The following is a 17,041-nucleotide window of genomic DNA, read 5'->3' as shown; positions in this document are numbered from 1 at the left end:
TGCAATCCTGAGCATGGCTACCTTATGAGGTTTGGAAGTGGTGGTGGTTTTACACTCACGCCGTCAGCACCATCCCTGCATCTAAGAAGTGGGTGGCGTCCAGAGTAGAAGCCAAGGAGCCTGGCTTCAGACCTCTCCCGCCCTCAGAGCCACCGCCTGCTCCCGTTCTGTGCGGTTCTCCCGATGCCACCCCTGCTGTGCCAGCTGCCTGCCACACTCACCGCCTCCACCAAGCTGTCTGCGCTCCTCTGCTTGTCGCTGTTTTTGTTGTGGAAGCTGCTGGGCACAGTCAGGCTGGCTGGTGTGAAAGTCCGATAGGAGATGCCGGGCTCGTCCGTGTACCACGAGCTGCGGTGCAGGGACGGCAGGCTGCCGTTGACCTGGTCCAGGGCCTCCGACTGCTCCACCTGGATCAGGGGGGTGTAGCACGGCGTCCAGTCCCGGTACGGAGGGGTCGCTGGGGGGGTGGCCCATGACCGGGTTGAGTGGCTCGGCGAGTATTTCTGGGCTTTACTTGAGTCGAGGCCTGCAACTGCCATGACCTGAGGAGAAAGGGGGAGTGGGGAGACCAGAAGTCCTCCGAGGTCTAGGCCTCAGGCGTCCTCACAGCAGACCCACCCCATTTTGTAAGGGCAGCCTTAAGAAGGACTATGAAAACACACTGAGCACATTAAGTGAGTTGGCAGTAAAAATCTGGCTTTCTGACAGACTGCATTTGCTCTTCCCCCAAATCCACATGCATTTCCTATGGCTGGTCCCAAGTAGGAATCAATTGCTAATGAATGCAATCACTTCAGAACAACGAGGCATCAGGGAAGACCTACCAGCTGGGTGCATGGGCTGCTCCCTGTGGCTTAAACACGGAGCACGTTTGGGGCAGACTAACGGGTCCCAGCACCCACAGCTGTTAAGGGAAACACAGCTGTTCTCTAGCGCAACGCACCACATGGCCAGCCTGTGCCTGCGCTAAGGCACCCAGTACGGGCCTTGCTCTCCCACCTCCGGCGACACCCAGCAGGTCTGCCTCGACATCCCACTGTGCACAGGGGGACCCTGAGGCCCAGTCTGCGAGCTGCGCAGGGAAGGCGGTGCACACAGGCCCTGGGTCAGGCCAGGGCAGCAGAGGGAGGGCATTTCCACGCACACGCCCAGGGGTATTTCCATGTCTACTTGGTTCATGGCATTTGATGACCTGGGCCGTCCCAGGACTTGCCCTCCTTCCACAAGAAAGCAGAACACAAATCAAAATGCATGTAAAGAGCTGACAGAAAGACTCAAATAGAAAATCGGAAATGGCAGCTACTGTTTATGTGCTCAGGGTGCTGGGGGCGGGAAAGCCCCCAGAGAGCTGGCTCTGCCCATTACAGACAGGGCACGCACCACACGGGGCTGCTCTGCACCTCCCCCACTTTTCCTGACACACAGGGGCAGACAGCACCTCTGATGTGCTCTTTTGAGACAGAAAGACTCATTGGCCTTGAGGCAAAGCCTTGGTGAGCAGGCTCCGGCCCCGTGCCTTCCTGTCCAGCTGCCCTCACTGTGGACAGGTCCTTTTCTCTGCACCACATGCCTCTTGCAGCAGAGTCGGGGCTCACCTGCCCCTGTGACCACAGAGTCCTGCCCACGCAGGGCTCCGTAAGTGAAGGAACGATGTCTCAGAGCAAATGAAGAGCAGTGCGGCTTGCTCAGGGTCAGTCTAGTGGCCCCGACTCCCTGGGCCAAGAATCGTGTCAGGCCCAGTCTTCACTACTGAGAACAGCCTTGGATTCACGTGCCAACCTGGTCACTCACCTGCTGTCCCGGATATTTGCTCAACCACACAATAAGGTTCATGATAGTGTCGCAAGAGATGGTCTATATTTTGTAATTATTGTACAAAATTGTCACACAATGGAACCCCAGTGTATGTGAAGGTTCTCTCCTTCCCCCTGGTGCTGGCAGACAAGGGGAAGGCGATGTCCTGAGGGTGGTCCCACCCAGGGTGCTCACTGGGCGTAGGAGCAAGGCCAGGTGAGCCAGCTCACCTGTTGCTGTATCAGGTGCAGAGGCAGGGCGGTGCGGTGAGGGAAGGCAGGGGACACTGGGACCTCGTCCTGGCTGCTCTGCCGGCGCAAGCACTCAAAGTTGAAGGAGGATCTTCGGTGGGCTGAGAAGGCAAAGCACATGAGCAGCTGTGAGACGAGCTCTCTGGTAGGAGCCCAGGAGGAGGCCCAATACATCCAAGAAAAAGCATTAGGTAGTGAAGCCTCGGAACTTTTGGGGAGAGGATGAGGAAGAAGCCCAACTGAGCGATGGTTTTACAAAGCGCAAGTAGATTTCTCAGAAATGCCATGCCTGTACTCAGGGCCAGGAGTGAAGGCAGCCCGAGGGCAGCTGCTCTGACCCAAAGCCCCTGCCCTACACGCTGTGGGGAACACAGTTTCATTCCAGAGTCCCGCAGACACTGCTGACTGCCCCAACCTCACCTCCGGACATCCAGGGCCTCTGGGGCCTGAGGCAGCTCATGGCTGCTCCTGTGTTTACACCCCTACCTTAAAGGGAGTGAACTGCCACCTCCCCTATCAGCTGAACCAGGCAATAAAAGAATTCTTTTGTTGGGAAAGACCCCACTTCTCTAGCACTGAAGACAGAACAAAAAGGAACACTTCTAACGGTGAAGAATACAGTTGTCTAGTCCTGCCAGGGTGAGCAATGGCAAGATACCCAGAGCCTGTGGCTTCCAGGGCACCAGGCACAGTTAAGTCATCAGGGTTTGGGGCCCCCTAGCATAGGCCAGAAGCCCCCCTGGAAACACCTCCTTGAGAAAGAGAAGGTGTTTTAGGAGCCCTACTGATGGTGTGCAAGACATTGAGTGGCCAAGTCACCTTAGCAGCTCCTTTCTGGACCTCCATTCTGAGTGCAAAGGGCATGCTTCAAACTCCACATCCCTACATTCCTGTACGGGTAACTGCAGACACCATCCCCGGGAGGCCTCCCAGGCATGCTGGGACTGCTCACGAAGCTGCAGGGACTGGTTCTCTGAGGGCCATGCTCTCAACGTGCTTGAGGAGCAGGCCGGCCACCACACAACCAGGAGGAACAAGACAGATGACCTTCCTGGTCTTGCAGGCCCAATGCGCACTATGGGGCGTGCAGGGCCTCCTCATCGGTCAGCCTGCCCCCGTGCACACGCTGGGGTAAAACTCAATGGTGTTCCGAGGAGGACAGGCCTCCACTGGCGGCACAACTTCTAGGACCCTCCCAGCATCAAACAGTAGGGGTCGAGGCTCAGTCAGGAAAGGAAACCACCACTCCTTTCTTTCAGATAGTGCCTTTCCAGTGCAAAAATGGGTCCCCGTACACCCATCATCTTGTTGGTCACAACTATCTCTGCTGGAGGAAGTCGTCCTACTGAAGCTAAGAACATGGGCTGAGGAGTTCCAGGCTCCCTCCCCAAGGTCTGAACCTACAGGCAGCAAACTGGGACCAAGTTAACAGAGACAGACCCAAGGCAAGCCGGAGCACAAGTCCCACAAACTGCACTTGGCGGAGGGCTGCTAAAGATTGCACAGATCCTCACGAGCCACAGGGTGGCCAGATTTAACAACTAAATACAGCGGACACTCAGCTCAATTTGAATTTCAAATAAAGAGCAAATAATTTTTTTAGTGTAAGTCTGTCCCAAACGTTGAATAGATGTACTAAAAAAAATGTTTGCTGTTTATTTGAAGCTGCAATTTAACTGAGCATCCTGTATTTTATCTGACATTCCTACCATGAGAGAAACAGACCATTTTAAACATCTATTCCTAGAGAGCAAGAGGCCTGCTTATGCTATTAATCACCGACTCTAACAGCTCTCCATTCTTTGTAATTCTCGCTCGCTCCTTAAGCCACACCCTCCACCTTGTCCTCTCCTGTTTGAAACTAGAAAGGCCCAAAACAAGAGCCAGCCCGAAGGGGAGGTGGTGAGAAGGCCAAAAAGGACACCGACCAGCTTCTGTCGGCCCCTCAAGACAGACCGGTATTTAAAAAAAGAGCAAATGAAATATACTTATTTATTTGCCCTTACAAATAAAGAGGACAGTGGCTCGTACCCACGCAGGTTCCCCACTTCCCCAGCGTGGCATCAGCATATGGCGGGCGTTACTGTGGCTGCCACAGGGAGGCCCAGGGAGGGCCGCGGCCTCGAATGGGCGAGGGGCCTCCACCCCGCCTCACCTGCGTGGGGGTGTCCAGTAATGACGGAGGCCGGAAATGCTCTGTGTGGTTGGGACTACCGTGGAAAGGGGTCTGACTTCACCCCCTCCCCCCAGCAGGCTGTGACTGCTGGAGAGAGACAGAGAGCCCGACGTGCCACACAGTCCCAAGTGTTACTGTGCGTGCAGTTGGCAGACTGGGAGCCGACGTGTCTTGGCTATTTTTTGATTACTGATTAGAGTCCTGCTCAAAAATATGTGTCACTCCTTAGAAACGACAGAAGTGGATATTCTTGAACCACCATCCAAATGCCCACACACCCAAAATCAAACTGTCCGGCCAGGACACGGCAGGGCCCACTGCTGCCTTTCCTTCCCCAGCCTGAGCTCCTCACGGGGGCTGGCCAGGGTTCCTGGCACTGCCAGTTATGCCACCTGCACAGGAAAACCAGGTGGGAGCAGCCAGGCCCTGCCCCTGCTCAGCAGGATGGGATTTTTTGGCCCCGGATGGGAGCCCCCACCCCAGAGTTCACCAACAAGGCCAAAACCTGCCGTGTGAGCAGATGGCTCCGGCCGACCAGAGGCCAAGGTGAGAGAGGTGAGGGAGGAGAGGAGAAAAAGATGATACCCTGGTGTGGCCTGAGGAGAGACAGATACCAAGAATCCCCAGGTACCCACACTCAGGCATGGGACTTTGTCTAGCTCAAAACTGGGTTGATCCCTTATGCCCTGAGAGTAGTTACCCAACCCCCAGACTGGGCCTAACAGCCACGGTATATGCCTTGCCCACCTCTTAGGATGGGTCCCAGGCTCAAAGGCAATGAAAATGCACACAAGCAGCCCCTTATTAGATTCTCCGTGCTGTGCAACATTGGGGCCGCACACCGTCTTTCCCTGCCCTCAAAGAGAGTCCAGAACAGAGCTGGAGTGGTTTGACTTTAACCCATGGAATACCGGTGAGACAGGACAGCTGCTAGGATCTCCGCTGGGGTCTGGGCTTGAGGACTAAAGGTCCGAGACACAGCAGGACGATACCTGGCACCACCTCCCCCCCCACCCCCCTGCTGCCTCAGGCCTGAGGTGAGGCACACTGCTTTCTGGGAGGCTTCACCCCAAACAAAACCTCTGGCCTCACATGTTGGGGTGGGAGGTAGTAGGCGTCTCCTTGGAGATCTCCGGGAATCATAGCAAACGGGTGAGTCATCATCCTCCAAGAAGCCTTGCGGGTGATGGTAGCCTCGGGGCCGCTCGAAGTCCGAGTTGCTGCCTGGGTATCGATTGTAGTAGCTGTAGTTTTGCCTGATGGTCAAAAAGGCCAAAAGAGAGAGTAAGGGGCACATGAACCCCTAGGTAACAAGCCCTTTCCATGAGCTCAGGCACACCCACCTCTACAGTCTTCTCCCCACCACCTCCTTGGGTACAGGTGGACCAGCTGAGAACAAGGCAGTCCTCAGCTTCACAGAAGATTGGAGATGGGGGTACAGGCTATTACAGGAAGGTTGAGGACGGCAGGCCTATGATGAATGAGCATGGTAGTTCCCCCCGGCCGGGCAGCCTCAGCCCAGGTCTATGCGGACTGCAAATTTCCTGCGAGCTTGACTATCACCGGCTCACTTCCTTCTAGAGAACCCCTCTCCTGAGACCCTGCCCTTGGCCAGGGCTGGGAGCCAGGGACACCACAGTGCATGAAGCATGGTCCCTGCCCTCTAGGAGCTTAGCAAATGCCACATGCACAGAGACAGCCACTGCAGCTGGAGATGGTCACCTGAAGCAGCTCTTTGCCAAGAGGCTGGAATGAGGCCCACAGAGCTGAGAAAGGGTGTTTAGGTGGTGGATATGCTGTGTGCAATGGCTCTGAAGAGGGAAGTCAGAATCCACAGTGAGGGCAGCTGGACAGGAAGGCACGGGGCCAAAGCCTGCTCACCAAGGCTTTGCCTCAAGGCCAATGAGTCTTTCTGTCTCAAAAGAGCACATCAGAGGTGCTGTCTGCCCGTGTGTGTCAGGAAAAGTGGGGGAGATGCAGGTCAGAATCAGTGGTTCTGTAAGTCAGGTGTTGAGGGAGGCTGACGAAAGAAACTGGTGGAGGGCAGGGTGAGTGAGGATCCAGCCGTGTCTGGCCTAGAATACAAGGCTAACAATTATTAACAGCTCAGATCCTAGAAGGGACCTCACGGCAGTACCATGTCCACTTCAATAGGCCACCTGGTCATGATGAAATGCAATTCACAGAAAGAGGATGGTAGGCGGCCTTTGTCTCCCTGCACTGCTCACTATGGGCCCTAAAGCAAAGTGTCCCTTTTAACCTCAAAATTCTTTCTTTAGGATCCGGAGAGGCAGCTCTGCAGAGAGAGGCCACCCTGACCTCTTGTCTCTTATCTCCAGGACAGACCCCTGGATGAGAGTTGGAAACAGATGCTGTTCATTAAGACCCCACCCAAGCTACGCAGCAGTGCTGGGCTGGCCGAGCAGCTGTGTACACCGGCCCCCAGCTCAGAGCACTCAGCACTAACAAAATAAAAACAGACACCTCAGAAGACAGGGAATAGATGGAAGAGAGCTAGCCCTCCATGAGACAAGCCCACCTCTCCTTTCTAGACCTTTACTAAAAGGCCTCACAAGCCCCTGGTGGAAATGAGTCAACAGCCTGAAGGCACAGTCCCCACTCTGCCTCTCTCTGGCCCTGTTTCCTCTGCTCAGACTTCTCCTCTGGCCTGGAGTCCGCCTTCCTGGCTTGCTTCCCACGGCAGTCCCCAGCGTGGCTGCAGGTGGCCCAGGGCTTCACAAACAGGCCGAGCACAAGGCATAGGCCAGGCCTCCTAATGCCAGCCCGAGCCCCAGAGCTCCTCACCTGCTGGAGGTCGGCGAGCTGTCGTCCTCGTAGTCCTCCTCACCACTGAAGTACTCCGGCTCCCCCAAGCAGTGGGGTTCCCTGAAGTAGCCATGTATCTCGGGGTCTTCCCGGCAAATAGTTGGGAATTGCTCGTCTCCGGAGTCTGACCTGCAGTTGGGAGGGAGGACCTGAGCCCTTGCGCAGGTGGCAGTCACTTCCTGCCTCGAGTAGGACTGGACTGTAAAGGCCTCTGGCCACAGCACTGTGTGTGCGCATGCACCAGGAGGGCTTCCCTCACAGTACCCTGAATAATGCTGGTGCCAGATCACTGTGCCCAGGGGCCTTGGGGCCAAAGGAGTAAATGTAATTTGGGAACAGGGCAAGAACATGGACCTAGAGACCTGCAGTGATCGGCAGCCCCAGGGAAAAGACTCTGGTCTCCTAGACCATCGGTTCTGATCCCTGTTCCTTTCTACCTGGGCCGCACGACTTCAGAGCCTGGAACAAAGGGCCTCCCTTACCTCCAACGCATATGGCCCAGGAGGGGCAGCAAGGATTTTGGATACAGTGTCCCAGGAGAGACTATCATGCATGATGTCTGCCAAGATTTCTAAGACAGTCCCTGCCCGAGGACTGTCATAATGCCTCCCTGAGGCCAAGCTGTCAGGGCCTGGGACCTCAGGAAAGCCAGCCCAGAGCTGTGACATTGTTTGTTCCCAGAGGAAGGACTGTGCTCCCTCCAAGTTCTTTTTCTCTCTCTGACCTCTGCCAGCTCAGGACTTCACTGGAGATAATACAGCAGACCTGTCCTCCCCGTCACCAACAGAATAACCGTCCTGCCCACTGTTCCACCTGTTCAGCAAACGTGGAACAGGATACAGCATGTGTTTAGGGCTGTATGGGAGGCAAAGGAGAGGACCCGGCCCCTGGTATTTGGGAAGCTGGGGTCATGCTTTCACAAGGCCTCACAGAAGGTCTGACCCCGGAAAGCAGCAGCCATTGCCCAGTGTCACAGGCCTGGGCATGGAGAGCGCACAGCTGGCTCTCCCTGTGCTGTCCAGAGGTTCACAGAGGTTAGCCCCCACCTGTCGTGTGCATATCAGTCCGTCCGTGTAACTGTTTACACAGACAAAAGCCACCACCTCCGACGCCTGAGTCTATAGCCCCGACCTATGATATTGCAGTTGGCTTAAAGGAGCTTCTCATTTCTTAGCACTCAGAGGGGCCAATGAGTCACACTTACAGTATTTAACACACAAAAAAGCAGTGAGCACATACCTAATGTAAGTTTCATAATAGCGAGTTCTATCCAGGAAAAGCACAACAAGAGAGGGAGGGAGAAGATAAGTTAAATATTTCCAACAAAATTTAAAATGCAATTATCAGGCTACTATTCAGAACAGGGTTAGCAAATTACAGGCCACAGGACAACCACAGGCTGCTGCTGCTGCTGCCTGTTTCTGTATGGCTCACGGGCTATGAATAATTTTTACATTTTTAAAGGACTGAAAAACATCAAAGGGAGAAAAACATTTCATCACCTGTGACTATATAAATTTCACATTTCAAAGTCCAAAAATAAAGTTTTATTGCAATACAGCTGCACCCGTGCATGTAACATGTTGTCTGCAGCTGCTTTCTTGCCACAACAGCAGAGCTGAGTGGCTACAACAGACTGTGTGGGGTTCAAGGCCTAAATATACATCATCTAGCCATTACAGAAAAGGTCCAACCTTTTGGCACAATTGGGGAGGGTGAGTTTGCACCTGCTGCCATTTTAAGGAGTGTCTCACACAGTAGGATACAGGATGGCCGGTGGCCCTTTATCTTTCAGGGTCATCATGTGGCCAGGGCCCGGAACCCACAGGTTCAACTGCAAATGCCTCTTGGGAGTCGCCTGCATGTGCCAGAGCATGGGATGGGGGAGGGGCATTGACAAGTGCAAACACATTTTCGAGGTTACCTTTTAATACTGGACCTTCTTTGAGGCTCATGGTCAAGCTTGTGGGAGGAATCATGCTCATTTTCAGACACATGCTCAAGGTTCCCAATGCTGGGCCGCTTTCCAGGGGCAGCTTTGGACATATTGGCATTATTGAGATTGGCATTTGTTGAGCTGGGAACTTGCTTTCCTATGGAATTATGGTTATGATGGTTATGACACACCGAATTTCCTGCTGGAGGAAACAGCGGTTTCTCAGTATCACTTGCAGGTGGAATTGAAGGCCTTTGGACATGCAGGGGACGGTGGGTGGTATTGGTCTGCTGAAGGGAATCTCTCCTATCACTATTAACATGATTGACATGGTTTCCAAGCAGGGCACCATTTCTCTGCAAAATAATGGGAGACAACACCAGGTAACTTAACAAGTATTTGATGCAGGCTAGCTACGTTAGGTAATTTTTCTACATGAAAAACAAATTCTAGGTAAGCTCCAGAGACTCCCTGGAAACAGTCTGAGGGCCTCAATGATCAGGGTGAATGTGTCTGTGTGGCAGCTTGTCCCCCTGAAATGAGGAAGGTTACCGATTCCTGAGCCAGGGAGCAAGCTCTCGGTGGTCACTTGCATGTGCTCTTCCAGTTGATCCAAGATGAGGTGACTCAGCCAGCAGGGCTGGTTGGCAGCCCCAGCGGTAGAGTTTGGGTAGTAGGCATGCTCCCTGGACTGGGGGGCTGGGATGCTGAGAGCCGGCTAGAAGCTCAAAGAACTAGCCCAGGGAAGAAGGGGGCAGTGTGGGCAGGCAGCTACCAGAAGCACCCAGGATACTTATCCATACCACCCAGTGGCTGTGGCCAAGGTCCTAGGAAGCTGCCAGCATGGGCAGAGGAACAAGCTCCGGAAGGGCAGTCCTGGCCCTAGAAGAGGTGCTGGTGAATGGACTGTTAGAATACATGCAGTATCCTAACAGGTGCAGAGGAGGGGGTCTGCCTGGGGGAGGGGCATGCTCTGCAAGCCCCTTATGCTCTGGGGCTGGTTTGCATTCTGCAGGCTCTTTTGTGGCTCATTAACTGCACAAACTGGAGCCCTGCTCCACTATTTTCAAGCACCGAGTATGTAGCTATGTGTGGAATAATTACTTTGAATACATCTTCTTCTTCTTTTGTTTCCTCGGGCTCATCATCTTGCAGATCACAGGATATAGCCCGCCGGATCTCTGGCCCAATGTCGTGCAGTGTCCTTAACCCCGCCTAGATCAAGGAAAACGGCAAAGCAGATTAGACAGCACAGGTGCCCTGGACCCAGCCGGGGTCCTGGCTTTGCTCCTGCCCGATTCAGCTGTGGGAGGGGAAGATTTCTCCAAAGGACAGACCGGGAAACTGATCACTGTTTGAATGTAACTGAAGGGGTCTCTGCGGCCTCAGGGTTGTAGGGTGTGGGCAGAGGTTCAACATGGCCCTAGCCTGGGATGCTTGAGACTCTGAACTTAGGAAACCCCTTTTCAAGTACCCCCACTTGTAGGGAAGGGTGCCTGGTTATTAGTACTAAGTCTGTCACAGCCAAGAGGCCATGCTCCCATCTAAATGACAGTCTACAGAAGGATGCCCTGCGGAGTACCATCTCCCGAGCCCCTATAGCACAGGGAGCACAGGCAGGGTGTTACACAGGGACAGTGGCAAGGACTCACTGGCTGCACCTAGGATGAGGAAGCCTAGGAGCCAGTGCCAGAGGGCAAGCAGACCAAGCAGCCCCCAGGGCCACTGGTTCTGCTAAAAAGCCATGGGAACAAGGGAGCACCACAACACACTGCAGCCACCAGCACACTCAGGACTGAGACAGAATGGACTGACATGCACATAGACCTGGGCCACTGTGCAGTGCCAGCCTCCGTGGCCATCATGGGACTGTGGCCGTTGTGGGGCCCTGGCCTGCAGCCTGTGCTTGGGCTGAGAATGCGCCAATCATTGGGTTGTCCTTTTGAAGGCTACAACACCTTGTGGAGGGCTCACCAGCTCTGGAGGCTGTGTAAGAACTCCTGCTGCTGCCCCAGGCTCCTCGAAGGCATTCATCCTGTCTTTCCCTGAGGCCCTCCCAACTGGCCTTCCTTATCCCGGGTCCCGGGTTCCATTGGGACAGGGCCTGGGAGAGAAGCCTTTCCATTGTTCCCAGCTTCTTTAGGGATGGACTATATATAGGGAAGACACAGTCACTGGCTCTGAGAAAATTTTGATATTTTGACCATCACTTGGAGGAAAAACAGCCTGCTGACTCAAAGACTGATATGGACAGTATAGCTAATATATCCTTTCCCACAGAAAGACTGGTCTGAAAGAGGCATTTCTTCCCTGCCCCAGGTCTAAGGCCACCCATGAACCTCAATCTGCAAATTAAGTAGCCACTAAAGGTTGGTGGTGCAGGTGTCCATCTGCAGCTAACCCTCCAATGTCAGGGTGGTCTGCAGAGAAGGGTGGTGCCAAGTGTGGGGCCAAGGTCAGAGAAGGGGACCGCTTTCCTGTCCTTCCTCCACAACCCCCAGCAACGGGTAGGCATAGGACACAGACACATGTGATGACCATACTTGGCCCAGCAGTGGCCAAGGCAGGGGAGGGGATGGTGACCAGACCCAGCAGGCCGGGGTGCACTGGTGTGGGAATGCTCAGACTGGCCTTCTGCAGACACCCGGAGTGGTGTTAATTTAAAATGTGAAGTTGTACGAAAACTTCCCATCCTCCCTGGCAGCACCCAGCCTGTGAGATGAGCCTGGGTCTGCTCTGCACCAGGCTTTGAATAGAGGATCAGCAGCTCTTCCCATTTCACAAACTGTGGGGGTAAGAGAGCCACCCAGAGTTAAAGCTTTCAGGTTCCTCACTAGGAGTGCTGTGGTCTTAGAGGGGAAAGACACGCAAAGTCGGGAGCCAAACTCAGAAGAGTCGTGCTGTGTCAGTGAGGCAGCCACTTCCTCCCATCCCTCTGATCACAGGCACACAGTGCACATGCACACACATGCACACACACACATCCACACATGCACACATGTACTCACACACATGAGTGCACGAGTACAGAAACACACACTTTCCCTCTCTCAGGATCCCTGAGTCCAGCACATCTGAACCCAGGGAATTATCTGGCTTGGAGGGGGACCCACTTGCCATTCTCATGGCGACATCAAGAAGGCAAGTCTAATGATGAGTGAGTGGAAGCTCTCACATGGCAGAGCTACAGGTACGTGCAGAAAGGTTGAGCCCAGTAGTATCAAACAGCTACAATTCACCCACTCAGCATTTTCTAAGGCACAATTATCATGGGAAGATAAATTAAGCCAGGGTTCAGGGCTGATTCTGAATTACTGGGGAGAAGGTGATGTTGCGTATCTGAGGCTCCCGAACAAGAAGAGACCAGGTTTGAGACACCTGCTGCTGTCCCCCCAAAATAAGTACAGGTGAAAATGCACCAAGTCAACACTCCCAGTTAAATGATGTATATTAATCCATGTTACAAGGCAGCACGGGCCAGGAACACTGAGTTTAAGTAACAACAGATAAACCTGTTCACTGTCATTCAACTGATTGGACTAGGTCTGATTAAAAGAAATAGAAAACTATTTATTTGGATAATTTTTCACATCATCCTTTGTTGACGGGTTGACATTTCACTGAAATACACATATAACATAATCGCATAATAAAAACAAAAACTGTCTCCAGCACATCGTCAACGACACACCGGAGCAGGAGAGCGCAGTGAACAGACACAGGACAGAGTTTGTTTGCGACATAAACCACGGAGAAAACTGAGAGGTGGCCCACGAGGTGATTTCCAAAGACAAATAATGACAACATATTTATTAGAGACATTAAAGGAGAAGGGAAAGCATCACCCTTCCCAGACAGAAAAGCAGAGGCTTAGAAGTCATGGTTACATTTTGCTTGCTCCACGCAGGAAGAAACACACCTTCTAAGTGTCAGGGACTGACTTGACTCTTTCATGTGGGGTCTGGGGAAGGACACATGGTGGGGGGTGTACACGGGAGTGGGGGTGGGGTGAAGAGGGGATCTGCCAGGGTTGGGAATGAGGGAAACAGATGTTCCCAAATTTAAACTGAAACAAAGCTTAAGCACAGCACCCTGAATTTATTACACATCACAAAACATGAGAAAGTTTTCCTAGCGCACACATCAAGCTGAAAGGTAGCTTAGGCTGCGGCAAAAGTTCCATAGGCACAAGTTCCAACCCCCCAGATTCAGAAAACTATCTTAAATCCTGGAAAAATTATTTTTCAGAGCTCTAGAAAAAGAACATTTTTCTTGAAATAAACACTTTATAATCAGTAAAATTATGTATTCTTTCATATTTCATTTTTGTGTCTACCTCTATCAACAAAATACTATTTTAATTTGAAATGGGGTCATAGCTCTTAAACCAACACAATTAAAGCCATATAAAGTCATTCCATTAACATCACAATAGAATTATGGTTTTGAATAAACACAGAATTGCTATAAAATATAAACATTATTGATTTAAGATGTCCAATCATATAAAATATTAAACAGAATCAAGCCTGGTTTCTGGTTGATTTTTAAATGCTACATATTATCATAAATATTTTTTAAAAAATGAATGGCGCTTTGCCTGTAGACTGCTGCTTTAAATTTTAGACACCATTTAATTGGAATTTTATAGATAGTTACTCTACTAAATGATTAAGTCACAAAAACCCAAACTATAAAAATCTCTCTAAATATTTCTGAAGCAATAGCGTAAAATTATGATATTTTAACATCAAAAAATGAACATTTATTTACCTTCCTTCCTCTTGCCCTCTTTCAGGGTTAAGTTTTTCCCACCTGGGTGCATTTGTAAGACTTTCACTACCTGTCTCCCTGAGCTAGCTCCATCAGACACACCAGTCATCTGCCAGCTCCCAGAACTAAGGCTAGCACGTCCAAACTCCTTCTGAACCTACACTGTAACAGTGGAGATAAGAGATGCATGTTTCCACCTGGGACTGGGCCAGGCCATTCATCTTCAGGAGTGAGTACCAGGCTTTCCGACTCCAGTCCAAGAGCCCTTGCCTGGCAGAGCCTATTCTCCATCACAGGCAGGCTTCCCAGGGCTGGCCCTGCTCAGGCAGGTTCCAGTTAAGCCTCCAGCAGGATTCAGCTCTTACCCAATCAGCTGGACGATTTGAGACTTGCTCCTCTAGAAGAAAGAACTGATTATTACATCCTTACAGAATAAACCTGCTCATCTACTGGCTGTCCCCTGCCTCCTCCACACACACACAGGAACACACACACATCACAGAGGGCGCGCCCCTTCTTTCGTCATTGTTTTCCTACAGGGAACATGTGATGGTGTGGCCTGTTTGTTATGAACAGCTCTTGAGTTATATAAAGGGTCAGAATCATGAGCACGATGCCCCATGAGTCAATCACCCATGGTGATTCCAACCCTCACTGAAAAGTCAGCTGTAATGTTAGTCCATGAGTCACCCTCGGGTTGCACTCAGTACTTCAAAGAAACTAAAGGGAACATTTAAAAAATTAGCTAATTTTTTTATCTATGACATTTCCCTGCAAATGATCTGACAGAGCTATCAGCCTTAGATACACCTTGATTCTTGGTTGGAGTGTTAACACTGACTCGGAGGAACCCTTGCCAGCTTCCTGATAACAGAGAGCGCATCACTGAAAATGCAGGCTCCCAGAACCACGCATCAGGCCTGCTGTTCCGGTCCACCCCGGTGCCTCTCCTGTGATCTCACATGCTTTATGCTGCTACACCTGGGAAGGGAGGGTGGGCCAGATTCTTCCCATCTGGTTAAGGGGCTTGCCTGAAATAGCAAAGCCTCGGCTATGTTCCCATGACACCATGCTGGCTCCGCCTTGACCACCACCAAGAACAAGTCCTTGGGTCAATGGAAAAGAGGGCTGAGCCAAGTCTCAACTGAAGGCTCATCATACCCATTTCCCCATAGGACTGTGGGAGCCACTCAATAAGGTTAACCCCTTTACTAACTTAGCAGAGCCCTTGTGTCACTAAGTCAACATGGAAATGACAAGCTATCACAAGGTGGCATGAAAACTGACCTTATGCTTGGCACACATCCTCGCCCCAGTTGTGCTACGCGGAGGTGGGAGATCCTGAGCAATACCGTCTGTCAGACCGCCCTTCCTCCAGATCAGCACAGGCAGTGAGACGTGGCCATGTCGGGTACAACCCTCAGTCTGAACTTAGCTGGACAATGGGGTACAGGCCCCGGTGTCCAGGTGAATGGGTTGGGATTGGGGAGGGGCCTGAAAGGGAGAGCAGGGTTCAAGGTAGGGACAGTAGTCTACACAGGGGGCTCCTCCACCAGGCATATCATAAAAAGGCCCCAGCATCCTTTTCCTTTAGGGGCATTTGGGACCACTTCCCCACAGCAGCCGTTCTCAAAGGGCACTCCAGGGATGGACCCTAGGGCTCCCCAGGGCACCATTAGGAGTCTGTGAGGTCACTGCAATCTGCAGAACACTGCTGGGACATTCGCACAGTGGGGTTTCTCCAAGGCTACCTGATGTGAGATGATGTCATCACTCTGGTATTTTGGTGTTTGCATGCTCCATTTTAATAAGCTTTCACTTTCAATGTCTAATGCAGTAAATACTGATATGCAAGGGGGGAGGGGCTCATTACCTTGTAAGAGCATAAAAGGGTCCTGAGACCACAGAGCTGGAGAACTGCTGACCACCTGTCCTTAGGCAGGCAGTGACATCTTTTCCTCAGGTGACAGACCCTCCACCCCTTCTGGGATTCCTACTATTTCATCAGCCTTCCCCCACTCTGGGAAGAAGCGTCCTTTCCGGGCTTCTCTGAGCTAGCCTGTGACACTTCCTGACAGAGTGCCCTCACTGGGCCTCAGAACGGCAGGCTCTCCTAATACCCAGACACCACCTCTCTCATGGCTGCCGTGTGCCACGGAGAACCGACTCACACGGTACCTACCGACCTGGGGAGCATTAGTAAGTGGTAGCAGGCTCCTTCCCGTAGATAGCGGAATCGTGGCACTTGGGGTTAATGAGGGGTCCCAGGTCGGCGTTACTCAGGAACACGCTATAGTAATCAAGACCTTTTGCTACCACATAATGGAACTTGCTCTAATTCCTTTTCAGCACTTCTATCTTTTCAAGGACTTTTAAAAACAGTAGTTACTATTCTCAGAGGGAGGATATCTACTTTTCAGAAAGAATATAGAATCCAGTACCCAAAAATCCTGTGGGTTTAATTTTTAATTGGGCTACACCACAGCATAAGCTACCTGAAGAAGAGCCTGATGCTCAACTCCCGTCTGGTTCCCACAGTGGATACTGGCCTGTGTCATGTCTCCCACCCAGGGGCATTAGAGTGTAGCACCATGGTTTGTGGTGTTGGGTACCAAGTTTGCTGAGTGAGTCTATGATGATTCTTGGTTAATAAACTTGGGTTGTCTCCTACAACTTTCCTACATTTAAAACTGTACTCTTCCACCAGGATTTTAGGAGAATGGACAGAGGTGTCTGCAGTTTGACCGTAAACCAAGTTTCGGGGAAGTCAAGGCCAGAAGTGGTCCCCATGATTTCCGACTGCCTTTCACCAACTGGCCTTGGCTGCAAACCTCAGCTAGTGCCACTACGAGGCAAACACAGCCAGGCCCACGTGGGGCAAGACTCCGTTTCATTTGAATCATTTTCTAAGTCTCATCTAGAAAGTTACCATTTTGCAGTTCTTAATCATTTGGAAGGACTGTGGAGAAACACTGGCCACATAAATTGCTTTGGGCTATTCTGCATATGAAGACTTAGATCTAGAAGACAGCTGGTCACATGGGCCCCTGGAGACGGGACAGCACAGACAGTGGGGGCGGGGCATACTGTCTGTGCTTTAGTGTTCAATAAACGTCACATTGGAGTGGGGCAGAGACAAGCAGGGATGATTTGTCTGGTGGCGGACTGTCTCCTCAACTGTGTCCACAGGCTGACCGGCTTCCTTTTCAGGGATAATGCACTCACTTCTTAATAACTGGTGCATCCCAGGCACTACCCAAAGAAAAAGTGGGACTTCAGACCAGA

The 17,041-nt window shown here is 51.8% G+C and overlaps 1 protein-coding gene across 8 annotated transcripts in view; it reads right to left on the bottom strand.

Annotated features, from left to right (window-relative positions):
- Positions 1-17,041, bottom strand: part of CACNA1D (calcium voltage-gated channel subunit alpha1 D) — a 315,854-nt gene that overhangs the window by 2,242 nt on the left and 296,571 nt on the right. For 5 of the 8 annotated variants that reach the window (XM_037040680.1, XM_037040684.1, XM_037040679.1 and 2 more), the window contains 7 exons: positions 10,088-10,198; positions 8,972-9,339; positions 8,287-8,313; positions 7,027-7,176; positions 5,314-5,477; positions 2,025-2,146; positions 222-542 (listed from right to left, as the gene is read on the bottom strand). In XM_037040680.1, the coding sequence (XP_036896575.1) occupies positions 222-542; positions 2,025-2,146; positions 5,314-5,477; positions 7,027-7,176; positions 8,287-8,313; positions 8,972-9,339; positions 10,088-10,198 (1,263 nt within the window). Of the gene's footprint in view, positions 1-221; positions 543-2,024; positions 2,147-5,313; positions 5,478-7,026; positions 7,177-8,286; positions 8,314-8,971; positions 9,340-10,087; positions 10,199-17,041 lie in introns of those variants that run through there. The other 3 variants (XM_037040683.1, XM_037040686.1, XM_037040687.1) reach the window with 2 other exon arrangements.

This window comes from Sturnira hondurensis, unplaced genomic scaffold (assembly GCF_014824575.4).
Source record: "Sturnira hondurensis isolate 20B ecotype Veracruz unplaced genomic scaffold, ASM1482457v3 Scaffold0002840, whole genome shotgun sequence".
In the NCBI taxonomy this organism is placed as follows: domain Eukaryota; kingdom Metazoa; phylum Chordata; class Mammalia; order Chiroptera; family Phyllostomidae; genus Sturnira; species Sturnira hondurensis.
The sequence above is the reverse complement of the archived record's forward strand: the minus strand, read 5'-3'. Positions and strand labels throughout refer to the sequence as shown.